The 24,157-nt window shown below is 39.8% G+C and overlaps 2 protein-coding genes and 1 long non-coding RNA gene across 5 annotated transcripts; 1 reads left to right on the top strand and 2 right to left on the bottom strand.

Moving 5' to 3' along the window:
• The first annotated feature begins 515 nt into the window (after window positions 1–515).
• Window positions 516–1,891, top strand: LOC128619343 (uncharacterized). The gene is made up of 3 exons (XR_008387928.1): window positions 516–549; window positions 634–658; window positions 893–1,891. It is a non-coding gene; the product is annotated as an uncharacterized LOC128619343 (long non-coding RNA).
• adtrp1 (androgen dependent TFPI regulating protein 1) lies at window positions 1,685–10,762 on the bottom strand. 2 transcript variants are annotated; one of them, XM_053643479.1, is made up of 6 exons: window positions 10,539–10,762; window positions 7,467–7,607; window positions 7,274–7,375; window positions 5,442–5,557; window positions 3,169–3,329; window positions 1,685–2,861 (listed from the first exon to the last, which is right to left on the bottom strand). In XM_053643479.1, the coding sequence occupies exons 1-6, from the start codon at window positions 10,725–10,727 to the stop codon at window positions 2,818–2,820; spliced, it is 753 nt and encodes a 250-aa protein (XP_053499454.1). In that variant the 5' UTR covers window positions 10,728–10,762; the 3' UTR covers window positions 1,685–2,817. The 2 variants fall into 2 exon arrangements, with proteins under 2 accessions (XP_053499454.1, XP_053499453.1); XM_053643478.1 differs by having other exon boundaries at window positions 1,685–2,835.
• A 421-nt stretch (window positions 10,763–11,183) lies between these two features.
• mybl2a (v-myb avian myeloblastosis viral oncogene homolog-like 2a) lies at window positions 11,184–23,484 on the bottom strand. Of its 2 annotated transcripts, XM_053644204.1 has the most exons (9): window positions 23,261–23,484; window positions 20,693–20,788; window positions 20,294–20,362; window positions 20,083–20,175; window positions 19,769–19,989; window positions 15,177–15,345; window positions 15,033–15,092; window positions 14,856–14,948; window positions 11,184–14,545 (listed from the first exon to the last, which is right to left on the bottom strand). In XM_053644204.1, exons 2-9 carry the CDS (start codon window positions 20,786–20,788, stop codon window positions 12,677–12,679), a joined length of 2,670 nt encoding a protein of 889 aa, XP_053500179.1. In that variant the 5' UTR covers window positions 23,261–23,484; the 3' UTR covers window positions 11,184–12,676. The 2 variants fall into 2 exon arrangements, with proteins under 2 accessions (XP_053500179.1, XP_053500178.1); XM_053644203.1 differs by lacking the exon at window positions 23,261–23,484 and having other exon boundaries at window positions 20,693–21,066.
• Between the last annotated feature and the right edge of the window lie 673 nt (window positions 23,485–24,157).

Below are 24,157 nucleotides of genomic sequence, written 5' to 3'. Positions count from 1 at the left end.
GGACAACCTAGTGTACATATATTTCCTTTAGATTTAACCCATTTTTTTTTTCTGCATGTAAACTTACAGCTGTAATGTTAAGTAAGTTTTCCAACAATTACAATGTAAAGTTTACGCTTCTTTGCGGTTTCTCGGTAACACGACAAGCTGCGGATTTAAATAAATAAATCAATAAATCAAATTGCGATCGTTAGCAAATCCATCACACCGCCCTGCTGTTGATTATTTTCCTAAAACAGCGTTCTTCATTCACTAACGAGTCCAAAATCTCAAAGCAGTTCGCATTGGAACATGACTATTTAAGATAAAGCGCATTAACACAAAAACAATCTACAATCATTCACTGAACTATGGATTAACAAGATGTTCTAGTAAATATTCTTAAAGAAATATAAAAATATGCAAATAAGATGTAAATTATGTCTGTTTTCTGGCTGTAGTCGGAAAAAATGTGCTCGTCATTTAGAAAAACGTACCAGACTCCATGTTTTTCAGCAGGAAAACAGCAGAAAGGCATTAAGACTGACTCCAACCTCCATTATAATATCTGTAAGTCAAAATACACGCCGAAACATTAACATTAAAACTTTGGAATACAGTTTTAGACTGAAAAGGACTGTATTATATCTACAGAGGAATTTCATGAACCGGAGCATTGGTGAGTGAGGAATAACCAGATTGGATTGAGACTCTTTATAATGTATAGATTGGATATAATATGAATTTAATTCACTAGAGACTCAGATAAACACATTGTTTTTTGTTTTTTTAAAATTATTTGTATCACGTGCATGTTCATGCGCTCTGTTTTTAACTACTACACTAAACTATTCTGCTGGATCTGATTGAACAGTTTCAGAAAATATATCTCGATCTTACCTGTAAACTGTAGGACGACGCACCGTGCTTCAGGTTTCTCAGACGTACACAGAATCTTGGGCCCTGAAAGGTGAATTAGCATTGCTCTTCAAAACCAAAAAAAGATTGGGTCTGATCGTTCCATCAGCAGCTCATCTGATCATCGTCGTGCCTTGTTAATATCCGGCGTGAAGCTTTGAAAGTCCAGCACACTTAAACACAATTTAAAATAAACACGGCGTAAATGTGAAGCAAAAAACGACAACTCCGAGGTAATAACGGTAAAGATCAGCAGGATATAGCACAGGCTGAAGGTCGGGAGATAAGCAAGGCTACTGTTCCTGACTGCTCCTGGTTTAAGCCACTAATCCACTTATTCCTGAAACAGCATGAGAAAGTCACCGAGCACAAAGAACCAGGACTGATCCTAACCATTTATATTCTTATTACATTTTGCTTTAAACTGCTATTAAACCTGCTAATGCTCTACAAACAGTATTTACTGCAGTAAATAACCTTGACAAAAAAATGTATTAACCTTATTCTGGATTCCGATTGGTCAGAAGTTGTTGATTAATTCCCTTTAACAGCATCTCTGGCATTAGTCTCTATAGCAACAGCACATTCACAGGGACTTGTGCGGCGGACGCTTCATATCTCTTCATATCACAATCCACGACTTTCTACTTTTCTCTAAATGCTACTAGTTTATTTGTGAAAATGTGTGTGTGTGTGTGTGTGTGTGTGGTTTTTTTTCAACACTACAGGTTTCAGTAACTCGGAGTGATCACATGACACCACAATAATGACACACACTGACAGAATATAATATATATCTTTTATTAAAATCTGACTTCGTCAAGTCACATAATAATCCAGCAAAGATATTCTTCAATCGTCACGCGGTTATTCATTTGTGTTAAAAATGTTCTACATGATAAACAACTGGCCCTCTGACATCCAGCATTTTAGGAGAGTACAGCATACAGAATTTCAAGGTTAAAATTCATGTTTCAGGTGTGAAAACATTAAACAGTAGCGTATTACGATGCTTTTACATGAGCAGATTTTTTCCTTAAGATTAGAAATGTGCAAATGATCCCGTTCTTCAACATAAACTGTATTGTGACAATGAATCGTCTCCGTGAACACTTAGGGAATCGTCTGCTTGAACACTTAGGGAATCGTCTGCGTGAACACTTAATGAATCGTCTTTGTGAACACTTAGTGAAACATCTGCATGAACACTTAGGGAATCATCTGCGTGAACACTTAGGGAATCGTCTGCGTGAACACTTAGGGAATCGACTGCGTGAACACTTAATGAATCATCTATGTGAACACTTAGGCAATCGTCTGCGTGAACACTTAGGGAATCGTCTGTGTGAACACTTAGGGAATCGTCTGCGTGAACACTTAGGGAATCGTCTGCGTGAACACTTAGGGAATCGACTGCGTGAACACTTAGGGAATCGTCTGCGTGAACACTTAGGGAATCGACTGCGTGAACACTTAATGAATCATCTATGTGAACACTTAGTGAATCATCTGCATGAACACTTAGGGAATCATCTGCGTGAACACTTAGGGAATCATCTGCATGAACATTTAGTGACTCATCTGCGTGATCATTTAGGGAATCATCTGCATGAACACTTACTGAATCATTTACTGAATTACTTAGGGAATCATCTGCGTGAACACTTAGGGAATCATCTGTGTGAACACTTAGGGAATCATCTGCGTAAACATTTAGTGAATCATCTGCGTGAACATTTAGTGAATCATCTGCGTGAACATTTAGTGAATCATCTGTGTGAACGCTTAGCTTTGCATGTGGTTATACTATTGTGGTAATGTAAATCCCTTTTTCTCAGTGCTATTGCAGTATTTTGTCCGTGCTGGTGAAGGATCTGGTCCGGCTCTCTGTAGTCAGTCGATGGTCATTTCTCTGGTTCTTCATTTCTTCTTCTTTTTCTGAGGTTGTGAGTGAGACGTTGCATCTTTCACAATTGGAAAACAGCATTCATAACAATTCATTAATTTAGCACCAGATCTGTCATTTCAAAGCAGATATGTCAAAGGGTTGTTTTTCTGTCACTGTATTTCTGACCAATGAGTGAGAGTTCTATGACTATGATTTCAGCTCCCCCCCCTCCACCCGCCCCCCCGTTTTGCATTTGGTTCATATGATTATATGCAGTGTAAAACCAAACCAAACGAAGACTCGCCAAAAAGACTAATAAGTGTGAAAGTGCTCTTAGACAGAACATTACACTGATGATGTCAGGTGTCATGGAATCGTCTCACCTGTAGGACCCCAAATGACACGGTTGAGTTTCTCCCCCAGCAGGTAAAGAGGAGCCATGCTGAGAGACGCCACGCTGAGGAACACGACGAGGCCTGCGGGACTGAGGTGAGCCATGATGGGGTAAACCCAGATCCCTGATGCATGCCGCACCCACAGCACCCTAAATTATACATAAACACACGCTCATGTGTATTTAACACTGTGATAAATACACTGTTAGACACAGCGCAAAAAAATGTCAGATCATGCTTTCATCGTTAACCAATAAAATATTTGGAGGTCACAAAAAGAATGATCATTTTAAAGCCCTTTTTCTTAAAGGGACAGTTCACCCAAAAATGAAAATTCTGTCATCATTTACTCACCCTCGTGCCGTTCCAAACCTGTAGGCATTTCTTTCTTCTGCGGAGCATAAAAGAAGATATTTTGAAGAATGTTGGTAACCAAACAGTTTTGGTGCCCATTGACTTGCACTGTATGGACAAAAAAAAACTAAACAAACCCAGACATTTCTCCAAATATCTTCTTTCATGTTCCACAGAAGAAATTCAGTCGTACAGTTTTGGAACAACACGAGGGGGAGTAAATGATGACAGAATTTTTATTTTTGGGGTGAACCATCCCTTTAATTGAATTAATGGAGGTGATTTGGCAGCGGAGATCTTTATTCTGAATACGTGATCATATAAATTCAGAGAATCGGGAAAGCAACAAAGAAAAAAAGCTTTTTACATTTTTTGTTCTATTTAACGGCAGAGATTAGGCAGGATGGATCTTTAATTTAAAAAAAACAACAACACTTTTTTATATACAGTAGTATTTTTATTTTCGACATGATTGATCTTTACTCCGAACCGATGCTAAAGAAATCAAGAAGGGAAAATTCACCATGGTGAGAAATATGTCGAAAATGCTGATCAAAAACATACTTTTATTGTTTCATTTCTTTTATTCATTTTGTGTAATGCATGGTTTGGGCTACACACACACACACACACACACACACACACACATTATATATATATATATATATATATATATATATATATATATATATATATATATATATATATATATATATATATATAGCCTCAAACAGTGATGGGGTCCAAGCACCCTTCACAAAAAGCTCACCAGTCGTCATTTACACAGAACACTAAAGAGACCAGAGAGGAACCCTTAGTGCTTGGCCCCCTATAAAACATCCCCACATCATGATGGAGGAAAAAAGTCCTGATGGTGATGGATGGCTCTTACTGTCCATCTCCATCAAGTGCGAATCACTACCGTCCGAACACAGCACAAGTTTTATTCAAACAGTCTGCAAAAAAATGTATTAACTCAATTTCTAACTCATTTGATTTGGCTGCCTGTCGGACATCTCGGTCTGGATGAGGGAACGCCACCTTAAGCTCAACTTGGTAAAATCGGAGCTTCTCGTCGTCCCAGCCTGTCCCTCAATCAACCACAACCTCACCGTACAGCTCGGCTCGACCACGCTCAACCCAAGCAGGACGGCCAGGAACCTTGATTGACTTTTGATGACCACTTGAACTTTACAGACCACATTTCAACACCTGCACGGTCCTGTAGATTCATTCTGTAGAACATCAAGAACATCAGACACTATCTCACCGATCAGACCACACAGCTACTAGTCCAGGCTCTTGTTATCTCCTGGGTCTCCCAGCAGCTCCATCAAACTCCTCTTCATCTCCCTCCACTGGCTTCCTGTAGCCGCTCGCATCAAATTCAAGGCCTTGATGCTCACCTACAAGACCTTGTCTGGAACAGCGCCCCCTACCTCAACAAGTTCCCTTTCCAGAACCTTCGCACTGACTGTCCCTCAGTGGTGGAATTAATTTCCAACCTCAATCCGGACCGCAGATTCTGTCACTATCTTCAGAGACCCTTTTAAAGACCCGCCTCTTCCGTGAATGCTTAACTAACCCCTAACTTGTCCGCTGGTCCCAACCCCCCAACCCTCCGACTAAGACCCAACCCCTCAACCCTCCGACTAAGACCCCCCCCACCACCTTTGTCTCTGACATTGACTCTTACACCTCGACTCTGCGCACTTTGCTTCTCTAGGACTCAATTAAAGATCGTGTACGGTAGCACTACTCGTATTGTTCTCCGCGTGATGTATCGCTTTGCTTGTGTTTCCTCTTTTGTAAGTCGCTTTGGATTTAAGCGTCTGCTAAATGAATAAATGTACATGTAAATGACTCGTGATCTGACCGAGTGACTCGGCAGCACGGGAGATAATTACCAGGCCAAGTAGAGGGAGGCGAAGAGCGCCAGGGCCAGGATTCCTCTGGAACGACTCGGGTGTTTGTGATGCTGAAGAAACATCTGCACCAGGAGCAGCGGCAGGATTACAGTGTGCTGTGGAGGAAAATAATCCATTAGAGTCAGAAATAGATAAACACTAAACATGATTAAAAAAAAAAGAACATCCTGAGAGGACCGAGTGAACCGATAAATAAGACATAAAACACTTCTGGTGCAGTGTGATGAAGCGGAGTTAGTGTTACCATACCGAACTTTATTATTATTATTATTATTATTATTATTATTATTATTATTATTGTCCTATAACAGTGTTTTACTCCTCTTATTCCACAGAAACTTACCAATTTTATATGTATGAAAGAATGACAAGCCATAAATTATCTGTTTAAATTTACACTTAATGTTCATGAAAACAGTCACTTCCTGTTCTCACTTACGTTACAGCAGCTATAAACACTCGTTCCCTCACCATCCCTCTCTCTATTCCCTCTCTTTATTCACTCTCTATTCCATCCATCCATCTTCTATTCCACTTTATCCTTTTCAGGGTCACGGGGAAACCTGAAGCCTATCCCAGGGAGCATCGGGCACGAGGCGGGGTACATCCTGGACAGGGTGCCAATCCTCCCTCTTTATTCTCTCTCTTTATTACCTCTCTATTCTCTCTCTCTATTCCCTCTCTTTATTCTCTCTCTATTCTCTCTCTTTATTACCTCTCTATTCCCTCTCTTTATTACCTCTCTATTCTCTCTCTTTATTACCTCTCTATTCTCTCTCTCTATTCCCTCTCTTTATTACCTCTCTATTCTCTCTCTTTATTACCTCTCTATTCTCTCTCTCTATTCCCTCTCTTTATTCTCTCTCTATTCTCTCTCTTTATTACCTCTCTATTCTCTCTCTTTATTACCTCTCTATTCTCTCTCTCTATTCCCTCTCTTTATTCTCTCTCTATTCTCTCTCTTTATTCCCTCTCTATTCCCTCTCTTTATTACCTCTCTATTCTCTCTCTTTATTACCTCTCTATTCTCTCTCTCTATTCCCTCTCTTTATTCTCTCTCTATTCTCTCTCTTTATTCCCTCTCTATTCCTTCTCTTTATTACCTCTCTATTCTCTCTCTTTATTACCTCTCTATTCTCTCTCTCTATTCCCTCTCTTTATTCTCTCTCTATTCTCTCTCTTTATTCCCTCTCTATTCCCTCTCTTTATTACCTCTCTATTCTCTCTCTCTCTATTCCCTCTCTTTATTCTCTCTCTATTCTCTCTCTTCATTCTCTCTCATCTTGTCTTTAGTTGCCTAGAAACAGTAAAGAAGTGTAAACTCCTCTGTGACGAAGATGTCGGAAAACTTAAAGTTACAGCTTCACCTCTGAATGTTACACAGCACTGACACTGGAGACTCCTTCCCTAAACGCTGCAAAAACACATTCATCCTTAAAGAAAAATGATTAGCGGCGTGTTCGCCACGCGAGTCCCTGTGAACGAGCCGTTACTATAGAAACGATAACGTATTAGAACGACAGCGTTAATATAATCATAGAAAAATGATTCGATACTGTCTAACCAATCAGAATCCGGATTTCAACAGCGCTGTGGGATAAAATGTAATGTTGTGATGTGACGCTTAAAAAGACTATGGTACAAAAACATAATAATAATAATACTAATAATAATGATGCGTAATATAGTATTTATTAATAAACAATCACAATGCATTAAGAATATAAATATAAATGGAGGTTTATTAGAAGGCTTACACTGACGATAAAGCTTACGCATGCGCAAATACTTTCATAAATAGCGACGCTTACCATAGCGTGATTAAGCCATGTAGGAATGATGTCATCTAAAACCTTGGGGAAGACCAGCTCTCGGTCGTAGGCGTAGATGGACCAGAAAGAAGCGAAGACAAACTGAAAACGTAAAACTGATTCATAACAAACCTGATTACACTAATCACAAAACCTCGTGTTTGATATCAGATTGCGAATCTCGGACACTCACGGTTCCCACCGGAAAAGCCAGAACGGTGAAGAAGAAATCCCGCGCTGTGACGAGGAACGACGAGTCGCTGCGTTTCCTCGGCAGCGCCATCTGGATTAGATCGGTTACAACACAGAGCCCGAAAAACACCGTCTGCATCACCTGCAGCACCAACAGGGTTCCAGTTAAACACACATATAATATAACACTGCAAAAGTTTGTGCCCTCGTGGTCTTTTAGTTTTTAATATATAGTTTATCAAAACATCATTACGTATACATGATAATGAATCAACTTTCCGACAACGTACAAACCTAAATATTCCAGTAACAAACGACTGGCATGCTCAAAAGTTTGTACACCCCTTTGACCTTCCCTAGTTAATTTATTGGCATTTGTGCCTTATTAAGTGTGTTGTTCCCAAACTTTTCAGAGCCAAGGACACCTCTGCGTCCTGTGTGCAGTATTTATTGTCCTGCGCTCGTCTCACGCAGTCTTGTGTTTTATGTGTTGCACAATGGTCCTGAAGAAATGACATTTTGTTCCGGAACATTCTGGTTATTTATTGGAGCATAGAGCTTCTCACTCCTGAACTTTCCACCAGTCGTTGTGTTTGAATGACTGAGATTTGTATTACACCCATTTAAACTTCATCATAACTTTTGATGATAATAATGTATTTATACCACTCTAAGAAAATAAAACATCTCAGACTCCCTGGCTAAGCTTCACAGATCCCGCTCTGAGAACCGCTGCATTAAGGTGCATTGAGGTGAATGAAAACAGTCATATGGTCATTTTTACATCTTATTTATGGCATGGAAAACTGAAACAGGACCAAACTTTTGGGCAGACCAAGATAGGAGTCTGTGAGAGTCAGAAAAACAGCTCTCACACACTCTGAAGCAGGAAACACTGACCTTTCACAGAGTTGGGGATGCAAACAGAGCGATATCGGAGTGTTTAGGGAGAGTTTAGCAACAGTGACAAACAGGAACATGACAAGAACTACAACGCAAGAGCAAAGAGTACAAGAACTGGGACAAAAACAAGGGAGGGGGACAAAAGAAACGAAAACGCCAGAAAGATTGACTACAATCCAAAGTTGGAGACCTCAAAATACAGTTGTGCCCAAAAGTTTGCATACCCCTTGTAGAATCTGCTAAATCTTAATACTGTTAACAAAATAAGACGGATCATAAAAATCCCAGGTTGTTGTTTATTTAGTCCTGTCCTGAATAATCTACTTCACATAACAGATGTTTACATATAGTCCACAAGACAAGATTATATCGGAATTTATAAAAATTACCCCGTTCAAAAGTTTACACACCATTGATTATTAATCCCGTGTGTCGTTACCAGGATGATCCACGACTGTGTTTATGTTTTGTGAGAGTTCTTCATGAGTCACGTGTTTGTCCTGAGCAGTTAAACCGCCCACTGTTCTTCAGAAAAATCCTCCAGGTCCTGCACATTCTTTACTTTTCCAGCATCTTCTGCATATTTGACTCCTTTCCATCAGACTATATGATGTTCAGAACCACCTTTTCACACCGAGGACGACCGACGGACTCGTACACGACTATTACAAAAGGTGCAAACATTCACTGATGCTCAAGAAGGCAACACCATACATTAAGATCCAGGGGGGTGTAAACTTTTGAACAGGATGATCGGTGTAAATTGTTAGTATTTTGTCTTCTGGGAGACATGTAAATATCTTATTTAGCGTCTGAATGGCAGTACTAAATGAAAAAAAAAGTTCTTTAAATAAAATAATAATAATTTACTCCGATCATCCTGTTTAAATTAAGAGTTAGCAGATTCTGCAGGGGGTATGCAAACTTTTGGGCACAACTGTATTCTTAGGGCCATAGGTTCTCAAAGTGGGAGTCTGCAGGTTTCTCATTTATTTTCTACATTTTGTTACAGTAGTGGAAAGTTATTATGCCGGTAAATAAAATCAACTGAAATGTAATAACAGTCAGACTGGACGTTTATTTACAATATGTTCTGAAGGTGGACATTTCAGAAATTGAAGAACAAAATCGTTTTAAGCTTCCATAAGCAGCCAAAATATTAATGTACACAATAATAAATACAGTGCATCAATACAATCTTTTAATAATTGTAATAGATAGTAAAAAAAACAGTCTGAGCATCTGTCCTATAGTGGAATATACAAAAGTAGAATAAAGGTCCAACTTTCTATCACGTTTAGAAATATTCTCTAATTGTAATAACTGAGTAATAACTCAATGAAGAATTATTTATTAAGCTGCTTTTTGTTACTGTGATGGAACTCAAGTTAAAGGTAAAACTTTTACCATCAGCTCTAAGTGCATATGTTAGGAATATTACAAGTATTTTTTCACACTAAGTAGTGCACTACATTGTTCACTCATTCAGGTCTCATTCAGGATTCATTCAGAACTCATTCAGGTCTCATTCAGGTCTCATTCAGGTCTCATTCAGGATTCATTCAGGACTCATTCAGGATTCATTCAGAACTCATTCAGGTCTCATTCAGGTCTCATTCAGGTCTCATTCAGGTCTCATTCAGGATTCATTCAGGACTCATTCAGGACTCATTCAGAACTCATTCAGGTCTCATTCAGGACTCATTCAGGACTCATTCAGAACTCATTCAGGTCTCATTCAGGTCTCATTCAGGACTCATTCAGGTCTCATTCAGGATTCATTCAGGACTCATTCAGGACTCATACAGGATTCATTCAGGACTCATTCAGGATTCATTGAGGACTCATTCAGGATTCATTCAGGACTCATTCAATATTCATTCAGGACTCATTCAGGATTCATTCAGGACTCATTCAGGATTCATTCAGGACTCATTCAGGACTCATTCAAGATTCATTCAGAACTCATTCAGGATTCATTTAGGATTCATTCAGGACTCATTCAAGATTCATTCAGAACTCATTCAAGACTCATTCAGGACTCATTCAGGATTCATTTAGGATTCATTCAGGACTCATTCAGAACTCATTCAGGACTCATTCAGTATTCATTCAGGATTCATTCAGGACTCATTCAGGACTCATTCAGGACTCAGCCATTTCCACTCACCAGGTTGATGAAGGTTAAATATTTCCACCGGCCTCCGTAAGACAGAGTGCCCGGATGTCGCCCTGAAACCGCTATGGCGCAGTTAGCATTCAGTGTGAACACATACCAGGCAAAAATCACTAAATGCGCAAACAAACATAACTTAGAATTCACACCGGACCTCAAAGCAGAAGCAGAAGCAGCAGCCATGTTTCATTCTGAACGAAAACTTCCGCAATACGTCATTTTCGTCAAGCCACGCCCCTTCTGGGAATGCTGCGCTGTGATTGGTTGAGCCGCGAAAATAAACGTTAGTACGCGGAAGTAGCGAAATATCAGCTTTATGCATACCTACATATACATATATATATACATATGTATATATAACAAATGTAAATTGTTATTAAATGTTGTAAATATAGCGTGATTTTTTTATTAGATAAATAAGGGCAGTTTTTTTGTAATTTTAAATCATTTGATTAGATAAATATAGGGCTATTTTTATTGTAATTAATTGGATTAAGTAACGTTTGAAATATTTGGTTTTAAAATTAAAATAGGAATTTATATAATTATATATGGGGTTTAATAATATAATTATTATACTGGGTCGTACCATCAGTATTAAAAAAACCCACCCACACTATTTTACCTCAAGTGAAATTATTTGTACAAATTCCTACAGGACTCGTTTCGCTTCTAGAATCGTCTGTGTAACGCGGTTGTGTTGTGTGCTGTATGTTTAACGTTTTGTAATGTCTCTGAGAGTATTAAGAAATATAATTAAATAAAAGAATAGTCGTAATATAGGCGACTATTAACTTTAAACTCTAATCTAAAACCGCAGTGCTAGCCTAACAAGCTAACGTCGTTATGAAAACGTCCAACTGTTTGTGCATTTTTTAAATTAAATATTTGCACATATTATATGTGAAAAATCGTTTGTACATTTTTTTTATTTCTACAAAATTTCCTCACAGAAGAGAATAAATGATTGATAATTAATGTTTTAATATATGTATCGAGTTTGATTTGGAACAGTCCTCTGTCCTGTGTGTGTTGAGACTGAGGCGTTAAAAGGCTCAAGCTGCTTGTACGGAGACCTGTTACCCCAGCAACCACTGACCAATCACGGCGCAATAAACTCTCCGGGCGCGTGTCCGTGGAGAAGCGGCGGGAAAAATTAACTTCCGGCAGTTAAAAAAAAAAACAAGAACAAAAAAAAAAAAAAAAAACAACGCACGAGCGTCACCTGAGGTATATTTCATACAGAACAATAAGGATATTCAGCACAAAAAATAAAACTGTTTACCCAAAATGGTTTTTGTTTTTTGTTTAGCCATCTAAAATGTGTACTATAATAGTATTATGTTTTACACCTGATCACCTGGGAAACAAGCAAAGCGAAAATCTGTACAGTTTTACATCCCAATCTTGAGGGGAAAAGTCTTTAAAGTATGCTTTGTTAAGCTTTACTAAAGTTTAAAAACCTAGTAGAGAATAAAAAGTGTTGGAGACTTTCCAGCAAACATGTTTAAAAGAGAGCGAAAATGAACATCTTTGGAATAGTAGTCAAATCTGTGGCAAAATAAACAAACATTCATTTATTTCATGTAATCCAGTTACTATCTCATACTTTGTGTACAAAAACACTTTGTGATTTGCAAATTTTAGGTAAAATAGACAAGTTTTGAGTCACTTTTTCTTGTACGCTGATGGGTGATTACACTTCTCCTACCCTAATCATAACATCACAACCAATATGGCCGACCTACGAATAAAGTAAACGGCTAACATGCTCCACAAATCGAATATCTCTTGCAGCACACAATCCAAATGATTACAAGACAACAAAACTGACACAGAGAAGTTATTTTATCAATCCATTCTTTTATCCAATGATAATTATATGTTAATGAGAAAACACATGAAAAGACTCATTCTGACACTTGGCATAGGAGATTAAAGTCACAATATAAAAAAGGAGAAAGGAGGCACATGAAAAAAATTCCACGGCTTAGTCCAGCATTCAGTATATACATGAACATGAATGAGATCTATCGTTTTATTTTAATGTTATATGATTCTACAGGTCAGATGTAATTAATAATGCGTAACAAAGGTCACACAAACGCGACATCAATGTTTCACGAGGCCGTTTACAATCCAGTTCCACTTCTTCCGTTTTTTAACTTCTGGCTCTCTCTGTAAAGTAATAATCGCTCTGTAGTGTGCTGAGGAAGTCGATTTCTCCTGGCACGAACTATAGAAGCCGCCATGGGAAAGAGACGTTTAAACCCTCCAGATGAAGCTGGGACAGCCAAAAGTCTGTGGCAGATATTTCGTAGCTGTGGAAACCGTGTGGCTCCTCGCCAGAACTCCTCAACAGAAGCATCTCCATCCAGTAAAGGTTCGGCGATATAAAGATCGAGCTCGGAGTCTTGCGTCTTCTTGGCGGAAGGCTGCATGAAGCTGAAGATCTTCTTGCTCTTGATGTTGCCCAAACTGGCAGCTTTCGCAGCAAGCTGGTCATCGTGGTCTAGTTTTACACTGCCCTCCTCGATGGGAACCCAGGCATCCGTTTCACTCATAGCGGATTCTAAGATCGAACAAGCCCAGAATTTGGTAGGGGGTGCGAGTTTGATATCACTGGCCTCTTCTTCGTCTTCGAAAGGTTGCAGTTTAATGCGAGGATCCAGGACTGTAGCGAGAATCAAATCTTTTTGCATGATCAGAGGTTGGAAGTAGTCGTGTAGTCTGGAGCGGAGAGCTTTGCGGAATTGGGGATATGAGGTTTTTTTAAGCTCAAGGGTTTTATCGAGTCCGATGATGGATGGAATGACGAGGGAGAACGTGATGCCATCTGACTGAAGCACTTGGACCGCCTCTTCGAAAGGTTCTAAAAAACCAATGATGTCTACGACTTGGTCCCAGATGACATGGATTACTGGAGGAGAAACAGTCGAGTCGTTCTCTTCTTTCTGCGCTTGGGCTATCAGGCCCATCGCGCCGTCCCAAGCAACCTTTGAAAGCAGCTTACGAAAAGCAGCAAAAGTGGAGTTCCATTTATAGCTGTTGAAGCTGTGAGGATCTGCGAGAGAGACATTACAGTCCCGCATGAGAACATTATTCCAGTAGGCACTGTGCCGAAAGAAGGCCACGATATCTCGGATCTGAGAGACGACGTAGCTGGCACACTGTGAGGCCTTTAGAGCTTCCTTGATTACCAAGTGCAACAAGCTACTAAAGCAGTCCACATTCCTGGCCAAGTGGACTTCCGAGAAATCCACGACAGACACTTGATCGTCAATGAAGTCGATTATTTCGTCTTCGTCCGGGTCGTTCTTCTGGACGCTATGCATGATCTTGTAGTCGCAGAAAAGGTTGTGTATGCTGATTGTGTTCTTGGCCTCGTGAAGAATAAGGTAGCCGATGTTCTCAGGAAAAAGCCCGTAGCTCAGGAGCACGGCTTCCAGCTCGCTCGTAACAATGCTGTTGAAGTTATTGTCGCTTAAATGCCGAAACGCAACTGTCGGCCTACACATGTTCCAGTCTCCGTCGAGGAAATGCAGCTGAACAGCGAGGATGGTTTCGGCATCCTCGCTGGCCCAGATATCCGCCGTGACGTGGATGTTCGAGTTTCCTCCAGTCACAGCGAGACAATCCCTCAGCTGTTTAATCAGGCTCGGTTTAACCGCCTTCTCCACTTCGACGTAAAGCCTCAATCCTACGCTATGCGGAGAAATTCTAGGGTACTGAGGACCGATCGCAGCCATGAAGTTTCGAAACCCGGATCCTTCGAAGATGCTAAAAGGCAACATGTCTTCAGAGATCATTTGCAGCGCCGCACCGATGATGATTTTCTGTCGTGACTGCGACCTGTCGCGGGGGCTGGAAGTGGACTTTACTCTGGTGATGTCGTTGGAGTCTTTCTCAGCATCAGGGGCTCCTTTCCACTTTAAATGCCTCTGGCCTTTTTTGGGCTTCTGTTTTCTTTTGCGACGCCTGGGTTCCCTTGCTTTCATTATCTGAAAATGATAGAGTAAATAAGACAAATTCCTTGGGGGGGGGGGGGGGGGTGGTTAATTAAGGATTGTCGGTTTGTTCCTCCAGAAAAACATTAACGCTTCTCTGCAGATGCCTACAACAGGTTTGTTTTCGCTCTACTTCCTATAGTTCCTGGTGTTTCAAGGAACCTTCTTCTCTAAAAAGAGTATACACATGAGCATGAAAATGATAACTAATACTTTACTACTCTGAGTTTCAAACATATGGGTTAGGACCTGCTTAAAAAGTACATCACAAATAACAAATCATATCGTTTAAAAATACTCTCACCTGCTCTGTAAAGTCGGTCATTAGGACCGAGCTGAAAGCATCGTAACAGGAATCGTCCGCACTGGTATTAGGAGTCGATGGGGCAGGCTGTGTCTGTTAGAGCAGAGAGATTTCCTTTATAGAGCAAGTGATATTCCAGACCCAAGATCTACAGCAATCAGGAATAGGGTAGGTTACCTGATCAGGAACGTCCATCACAAATTCTGACTGCAGACTGACGTCACAAGGGACATCCATCTAAACACACAACACAGTCACAAGTCAATTATTCAGACAACACACACTATCAGCATGAAATCATTACAAATGACGACAGCATACTTTAGTTTCCTCTTCAGTTGGACGAGTCACTTCTTCCTCCTTCTCCACTTCTATAGATGTTTCTTCAGGAGGTGAAGAGGCAACAGGATCAGCGTCGATCACTAGCACACCTTTGGCCACTTTACGCTTCAGAGTCGAGTACCAGTGGTTCTTGATGGAGTTATCAGTCCTATAAGTGCAAAATTGAACCATTTCAGGAATTACACACCAATTTAGTGAACACTGGATTTTCATTTCATATTAACGATCTGAAAGAAAGCCATTCCAAAACAAATCCGTTAACTAAGGAGAGATACGGCAGACAAAAAAAGCCATTCTTGTGTGTACTGGTCAATTTTCAGATTTTGGTATATTTTGGTTCTATAACACGTCTTATTCAACACCAATACCATAAAAATGACAAAAGTTCACATTAAAATGTTTATTTTTAGGCATTCGGTGCTCTTACGTCTGATAATTTCCCCGTACTTTGTCATAAGTTAGCATTTTTCAACCAGATATATCTCCGGGATCGTTCTTGATAACGGAGAGTCTTTGGTACCGTCGGAAAGCCTGTTCCCTCAACATGATAGCTGGTTTAAATACGCTCGTTTCCTTTTTAGTGCTCACCTATAGTGAGAAACTACAGGACCTAAACAAGGAGACCGAATTTCAAGCATAGGAACTTTAACGTTGTGATTCACCAAAACGTGTCACGTGACATGCTCCGACAGCTTACAACAGAGACATCAATACAGTAAAAATAGATGGGGAGAACGCCGAAATTCCGTGCGAAAGCATCACAAAACAGACGTATGCAGCTATCCATAGCTCGAATAAGTACATGTAAAAAAAAAAAAGACTGCTCACGACAACGAGGAAACAAGCGTTAGTACAGCGAAGAGTAAAATACATGCGATGAATAACTATTTATAATACAATTCACACAAAAAAAAGTCACATACAGTTTATATACAGTGCTGTGAAAAAGTATTTGCCCCCATCCCACTTTCTTGTTTTTGTGTATACACCATACTAAATTGTTTCAGAAATTAAACACAAAATACAGTTTTTAAATGATAATGTTATTTATTGAAGCAAAAAAGTTCTCCAATACCAACTGGGCCTGTGTGAAAGTGTATATGCTCCCATAGTTACTAATTCCCCAAATCTATGAAAGTGCATTGATAAAGGGGTTCAGCTGGACGAGACACAACCAGGTCTGATTACTGCAAACCCTGTTCAATCACATCTACACTTACATAGAACTTTTTCAACAGCAGGAAGCTGGTCAAAAGATCTTACTCAGTAACACACTATGGCAGAGTTGATGGAAATTCCAGAAATGATGAGGAGGAAGGTGATTGAAATACATCAGTCTGGGAAGGGTTACAAAGCTATTTCAAAGGCTCTGGGACTCCAAAGAACCACAGTGAGAGGCGTTATCTCCAAATGGAAAAACTCGGCACAGTAGTGAACCTTCCCAGAAGTGGCCGAGCTTCCAAAATTCCTCCAAGAGCACAGCGCCAACTCATTCAGGAAGTCACAAAAGAGGTAAGGACAACATCAAAGGACTTACATGCCTCTCCTGCATCAATAAAGGTTCATGACTCCACTATCAGAAAGACACTGGGCAAAAATGGCATCCATGGAAGAGTGGTGAGGTGAAAAGCACTGCTAACCCAGAAGAACATTAAGACTCGTCTGAATTTTGCCAGAACACACCTTGATCCTCAAATCTTTTGGGAGAATGTTTTGTGGACTGATGAGTGGAAAGTGGAACTGTTTGGAAGACCGGAGTCCCGTTACATCTGGCGTAAACCAAACACCGAATTCCACAAAAAGAACATCATAGCTACGGTCAAGCATGGTGGAGGCAGTGTGATGGTGTGGGGATGCTTTGCTGCTTCAGGGTCTGGGCAACTTACAGTAATTGAGGGAAACATGAATCCTGCTCTCTACCAGAAAATCCTAAAGGAGAATATCCGGTCTTCAGTCCGTAAGCTGAAACTCAAGAACAACTGGATTATGCAGCAAGACAACGATCCAAAGCGTAGGAGTTAGTCCATGTCTGAAAGGCTCAAAAAAACTACATTAAATTTTTGGAGTGGACGAGTCAAAGTCCTGACTTGAACCAATTGAGATGCTGTGGCAGGACCTTCAACGGACAGTTCATGCCCGAAAACCCTCCAGTGTGGCTGAACTAAAGCAGTTCTGCAAAGAAGAGTGGGCCAGAAACCCACCACAGCGCTGTGAAAGACTGATCTCCAGTTATTGCTGCTAAAGGTGGCACAACCAGATTTTAAGTTTAAGGGGGCAATTAGTTTTTCACATGAGTGATTGGTGATGGATAACTTTTTTTTTTTGCTTCAATAAAATAAGAACTGTATTGTGTCTTTACTCAGGTTGCTTTTGTTTTATGTTGTATTTCGTTTGAGGATCTAAAACTATTTAGTATGAGATGTAAACAAAAGCAGAAGAAATCAGCACTGTATCACTGTGTCACACTGTCAGTTGTGTAGTAGAGCTTTGAGGGAAATGATATACAAGTTACTGTTACAAAAATATTGTTATTTCTAATCAGAAATATAAAATTCTGCAGTCAATATCTTTAACAGTTGTTTTCTCAAAATAAGACTCTGAACCAAAAATGTCGACTTGTGTCGCGCTTACGAGTCTCTTGTTCACCGTTTAGTCGCCATTTTCCTTTCTCTTTTTCAGCTCTGTGTGAGATTTGCCTTTTATGGAGTTTTGTGGGCGCGGCTAAAAGTAAACACCGTGAACATACTTGGTAATTAAATGTATGGTTGCGTGGCATTTTTTGAACACTCGTGTGCGAGTACAAGGATAATAAATCTAGAGCTGCAACAACTAATCGATTAGAAAATCGTTTTCAACGAAGCTCATTATGGATTAGTTGGTCTGCGCGCGGCACGGGGGAGATTTACTCATTACGTTACTTCTGTTCCGAAAACACGCTTCGGAGAGTAAATACTAAAGTTGTGTCCCAAATGAAGTACTGTACACTTACACTATGCACTGTATACACTACCGTCTAGTGTGTGGATTTTAGAAAGGTAATATCATCTCAAATATATCACTAGTGGTTTTTTTTACTGACCGGAAGTATAAGCCGCTTCCTAGTCGACGGCGCATGATGTCATACACACCTTTTATTCCCAACATAACCTCAGTGTCCATCAGATGAAGGCGAAATCGTCACGCGACTGAGGAAGAAAGTCCTCTAAGGCAGGGAGCATTTTATATTAAACACCGCGGAGGTCAAACAGTGCTGCACGAGCACAAACTTCTGTTTATATCCACAAAATGCTCCTCTGTGTGTAAGGGGCAGGGAAAACTGGTGCAAGCTGCTCAAAAGGTTTAGCTTAATTTAAGTTTACTGTCATTATATGCTGTATTTGGCGCTTGCGGTGTAAATTCTGTTGTTTATTATAACAGAAGTGATGTGTTAGTGACAAAACCGCGTTCCTCCTCGTGCTGATACACAGTGGGAGCGCGAGTAAGATCTGTAATGTCTAATCAAAACATTATGATCAAAAGTAAACACGAGTAGAATTAATTTTAATTAACGTCTAAAGGCAGTGAGTAACAGAAACCACAAGGTGCAGTGAAAGTGAGTTTTTATTATTCATTTAGGACTGTAGTTTAATTCGGTGCTTTTTGTGCATCCATAAAAAATAATGCATATATACTATAAAATAAATTTATATATATATATATATATATAATTAATTTATTTTAGTTTATATTGTATATAAATATTTATGCATTATTTTTTATGGATATACAAAAAGCACCGAATTAAACTACAGTCCTAAATTAATAATATATATTCTGGTGTATGTGTGTGTGTGTGTGTGTGTGTGTGTGTGTGTGTGTGTGTGTGTGTTGGGGTCTTTTCTGTTTTGGACAAACATTTGTGTAAAGTTTTAGTCTGAAGTTTATATTTGTAACACTCAGTTTGTGGATTTTATTTTAAATAAACAAAAAACAAATGGTACTGAAAGCCCCCCCGAATCCGCTTAATCGAAATAATAATAATAGGCCAACTAATCGATTATGAAAATAATGGTTAGTTGCAGCCCTAAATAAATCTATCGGGGATTTTTAAATTTGGCTTGGTCTATGAAAACATTTACACGCTGCTAAAAAGGGTGTTAAATGATGTCCAATGTTATCAGTTCCCTCGCCTCCTAAACTGAAAATTTAATGTTTCTACAGTTTGATTAGAGCTAATCAGTTCGTACAGGATTTCGTAGGGGTTTTTTTTTGTGATTGTTGCGACCAAAAATGCTTGATTATGTCGTGGCTTTTTTACAAAAATTTGCGATGCAACTATTTGCAACTACTTACGATATTTCGCAGTGATGTTTGTTGATGTTGGTAAACGAGACCTTTTAGCTGTACTCGTGTTCGACGAAGTGAATCGAAGAAGGCTTCGGCTGAACGTGTGTTGCGATCACGTCGCGTGACCCGTCTCGGCCCAAATCCGCGGAAAATCGAAAGCTCCTCAGAATATCGCGAAGTTTGCTTGATTTTGCGTTAATTTCTGAGATCGCAAAATCCTGGAGGAAATGTTACCTCCCACATACCTCCCAGGAAGCAATTTGGCGATTCTGGCCCAACAGGTTCCCAGAATGCTGTGGGCTTTGCAGATGATGATGTCTTCTTCGGGAGTCCAGGACTGTTTATTCACCGACGGGTCCAGATGATTGTGCCAGCGTTCTCGGCACTGCTTCCCCCTGCGGCCCTTCAGGTGCTTGGCGATCCTGGTCCATTGGTATGTTCCCAATTTTGTCACTAATTCTACGAGCTACAGAAGACATTCAGGCTGTCGATTTTAGTGTGCTTTAAACCCGAAGCTGTACGTCATTTCTAAAGCATTGAGTGTACCCACAATGCTCACCTTCTCATCCTCCTGTTTAGTCCAGGTACCCTTGATCAAGTTTGGGTCCAACACACAGGTGTATCGGTACTTACAATCCTGTTCAGTCCGACCCTGAGACGCAGTTAAAAGCTTTCAGCTTTGTACACAGACCATATCTAATAAATAATAGAGTACTCGAGTATAATTAGGTTCTCTTTAATGTTTTTGTTTGTTTGTTCGTTTTACTTACAGGTAACATAGTCCCAATAGTGCTCCAGTTGTCGCCAATCCTCTCCACCAGACTCTTAAGATATTTATCCTGAACACACAACATATAAAAATGCAACTCTATGGTGCTGTTACAGTAAAATACTGACTGATGGCTTTACCTCTGACTGTTACAAAGCACTCACACTGGAGACTCCTTCCAAAACATGTTAAACACATCACTAGCTACACATAGTTGTTACTATAGAAACGATAACGGATTAGAACAAGCGCATTAATATAAACCTGTGACCTGCGGCCACATGGCATAAAGGAAATGAATCGACACCTTCTGACCCAATTTCTGGTGCGACTCTGAAGAAGCAAACTTGCTTGTGGTGCAAAGATTAAAAATGAAAAGTTAGTAGTAAACACAACTCACTTCTTCAGGACTCCACCTGGCTTTCGTCTTTTCACCCAGCCTCTGTTCGTCCGGGATTTGTACTGTAGGCTGTCTGGCCCTGGAACGGCCCTCCATCTGAGTGAAAACACACATCACACACTCGTATCGTGAATTAGACCATATAACGAGTCAGACTGACGGCCTTAAATTCGATGAACAAATCAATTCAGTGGTGAAGAGTGGCTTTTATCATCCATCCATCTTCTACATTGCTTATCCTACAGGGTCGCGGGGAACCTGGAGCCTATCCCAGGGAGCATGGGGCACGAGGCGGGGTACACCCTGGACAGGGTGCCAATCCATCGCAGGGCACACAATCACATACACACTCACACACCCATTCATACACTACGGACACTTTAGACACGCCAATCAGCCTACCATGCATGTCTTTGGACTGGGGGAGGAAACCGGAGTACCCGGAGGAAATCCCTGAGAACATGCAAACTCCACACATCTCAGATCCATTGCGAAATTGAGTGTTTTTATCAGTAAAGGATTTTGGAGACAGTAATTCATGCTTTTATTTATTTGATTTATTCTAGGCTGGATTAGGCTGGGGGAGGAAACCGGAGTACCCGGAGGAAACCCCCGCAGCATGCAAACTCCACACACACACACAGGATCGCAACGGGAATGCGGACACAGATTAAACCTTTATATTTTATCATCTTTTACATAACTTGAAGGTTATTTGTATAAGTGCTAATTGCACCTTTAAGTGAGTAATAAACTGTTCACCATACAAGTCACTGCGAATGAGCCGTTACTATAGAAATTATAACATATTAATATAAACCTTCTGACCAATCAGAATCCAGGGACAGGTACTGATGGAAACTGGACACAGCTTTCCTGCTTCATGGTTAATAGTAGCAGAAACAGGAAGTGACGTCACAAATTGTAACTAGGTTACTGATCTATATATATCTATATATTTATATCTCTGAATATATACATATATATATATATATATATATATATATATATATATATATATATATATATATATATATATATATACATATATATGTATATATGAATGAAGCTACTGCACCGCTATCACCTTCAGCTGGTGCACGTGTTATCTCAATAAAAACAAGTTTAAGAAACCGAGGTAAGATATCGGTAGACGTTTTCAAACAAAATGCAAAAATGTTTTGCAAGCTTTAAAGTGTTTATTCTGAATACATAATTATGCGATGTTAAACGTTAAACTTTTGTTTAGGTTGAATGTTTATCGTGGCTTTTTCTTAAGCTCAGTTATGTAGCTAACGTTAGCGTAGGAAAATAAACGCAATGATTAACAGTATAGCTCACCAAGTTAGCTTTTGGTCGAGTCTGGTTGGATATCTGTCAGAAGGTTTTGTTAGCAGAGGCTCCATAATCCATAAAGGATTATCTTATAATCATCTTTGTGATTGTCTGTTTTGAAGGATGTCTGTATCCTTTTATCGCTAATAAAATCTAGAAAGCAGATTGACTGCCGGTGTCAAACTATTTCACTCGTATTTACAGATTTCATTGCATTTTGGTACAATGATGGTCAGTTACTAGGACTTAAACATGCACTATATATTTATTCCGTATTTCAAAGTGAACGAGTTGTGAGCACAGGAAAAACTAAAAGATGGAGTCAAGGACAGGAAAAATCCATTTGCACAACGGTTAGGACATCGTGGTTAGGACATTGGACGTCTGATGGGAAGGCCGTGAGTTCAAATCCCAGTACCTCCAAGCTGCCACCGCTGGGCCCTTGGGCAAGGTCCTTAACCCTGAACAGCTCAGTTGTATAAAAATTTTGGGGGTCAGTGGTAGCTCTGTGGTTAAGACGTTGGACTACTTAATGGATGGTCGTGAGTTCAAATCCCAGCACTGCCAAGCTGCCACCGCTGGGCCTTTGGGCAAGGCCCTTAACACTCAAATGCTCATTTGTATAGATTACAGACATGTAAGTCACCCTGGATAAGGGCGTCTGCCAAATTCCATAAATGTAATGTAATGTAATGTAATCTGAATCTTTGCATAACAAGTGAGCGTTTTCACAGTACTTTATAACAATGAATAATTTTACAACTCTGACTATCAAGTTTGTAAGTAACTGGAGACAGAACCTTTTTTGTACTCTATATAGATCATAAACCAGTGAAATTGTTTGAGAAATGTAAAGTCCAGCCCCGATCAATATGGCGGACATGTTGGCCTATCAGCAAAAATTGACTAAGTTATATCACTTATATACATCACTTATAACATCAATTCTATATAGAATATAACTAGCAGGATATGTTATGCTATGCTATGGGACGCTGAAGAAAAGCGTTGTACCAAAAGAAGCCGCTTTGTAAAATGTGTGCAAATGTATGTTAAACTGTATTATACTGACATGCATAAAGTAATTTAACGACAACTTATTTAAAGCAAACAACTTTAAAAGGTTAAGTTCACTGTGATTTAATTAAAAGTAGCCAGCATTGGCGGACTAGCAGAACCGTTAGCTGTGCTAGCTAGCAGTTAGCCAGTTAGCTAAGAATGTGTTGTGGTTACCTGGGCAGTTAGAGCCGAAGACTGAACTTATCCTCGCTGCCTTTTAGACTTCAAACAACTTATAAGCAAACATTTCACTATGAAATTTTAAACGCACGTTATACTTTTGATCGAAAACATCCGTGAAAGTTGTTGTTGTTGTTTTTAAATTCTCGTATTGTACCGTGTAAAGATTAAACCGTTTCCACGCGCGCGCAACTTTCACATGCACATTTGTACTTTACCGGTCAGAGTCAAACGGCGCTCGCGCGCACAGAGGTTGCGTCGTGAGCGCCAGAGCTGCGCTGGAATTGCGCATTATTGTGTTTTTTTGCTGTTGTTGTTCTTTAAAAAAAAACTATTTTAAAGACGTACCTAGTGCTTCTGTGTGTAAAAAAAAAAGCTGCTAACAAGCTCTAAGTGTTAATAGGAAAACTGATAAAGAGCAAAAAGTACTGATTTGGATTATTTTTAAGTATTGTGTAATATTTCAAACGCAAATAGGCTGCGGTGCTTCATGTACATCAACGCAGCGCCGATATTGCGCAAGTATTTGAAGCGCTATATTTTAAACCAGGGGTTTAAACCATTTATTTTAAACCAGCAGGTTTTCATTCCAATCAAGCAGGAGGCACACCTGATTCCACCTGTTTAATCAGTTGATCTCGGCTTTCAATAGACTCAGGTGTGGCTTCTGTTTGGTTGGAATGAAAACCTGCACACACACACCAGCCCTTTCCGGATAAGATTGGATACCCCTGTTTTAAACACTACACTGTATAACACTCAAGGAGGACTTTATTACAGTAGGAACACCTGTACACCTACTCATTCTTGCAATTCTCTAATACGCCAATCATGTAGCAGCAGCACAAGGCATAACATCATACAGATACAGGTCAAGAGCTTCAGTTAATG

Source organism: Ictalurus furcatus, chromosome 15 (assembly GCF_023375685.1).
Source record: "Ictalurus furcatus strain D&B chromosome 15, Billie_1.0, whole genome shotgun sequence".
Taxonomy (NCBI): domain Eukaryota; kingdom Metazoa; phylum Chordata; class Actinopteri; order Siluriformes; family Ictaluridae; genus Ictalurus; species Ictalurus furcatus.
This window is presented reverse-complemented; position numbering and strand designations above follow the sequence as displayed.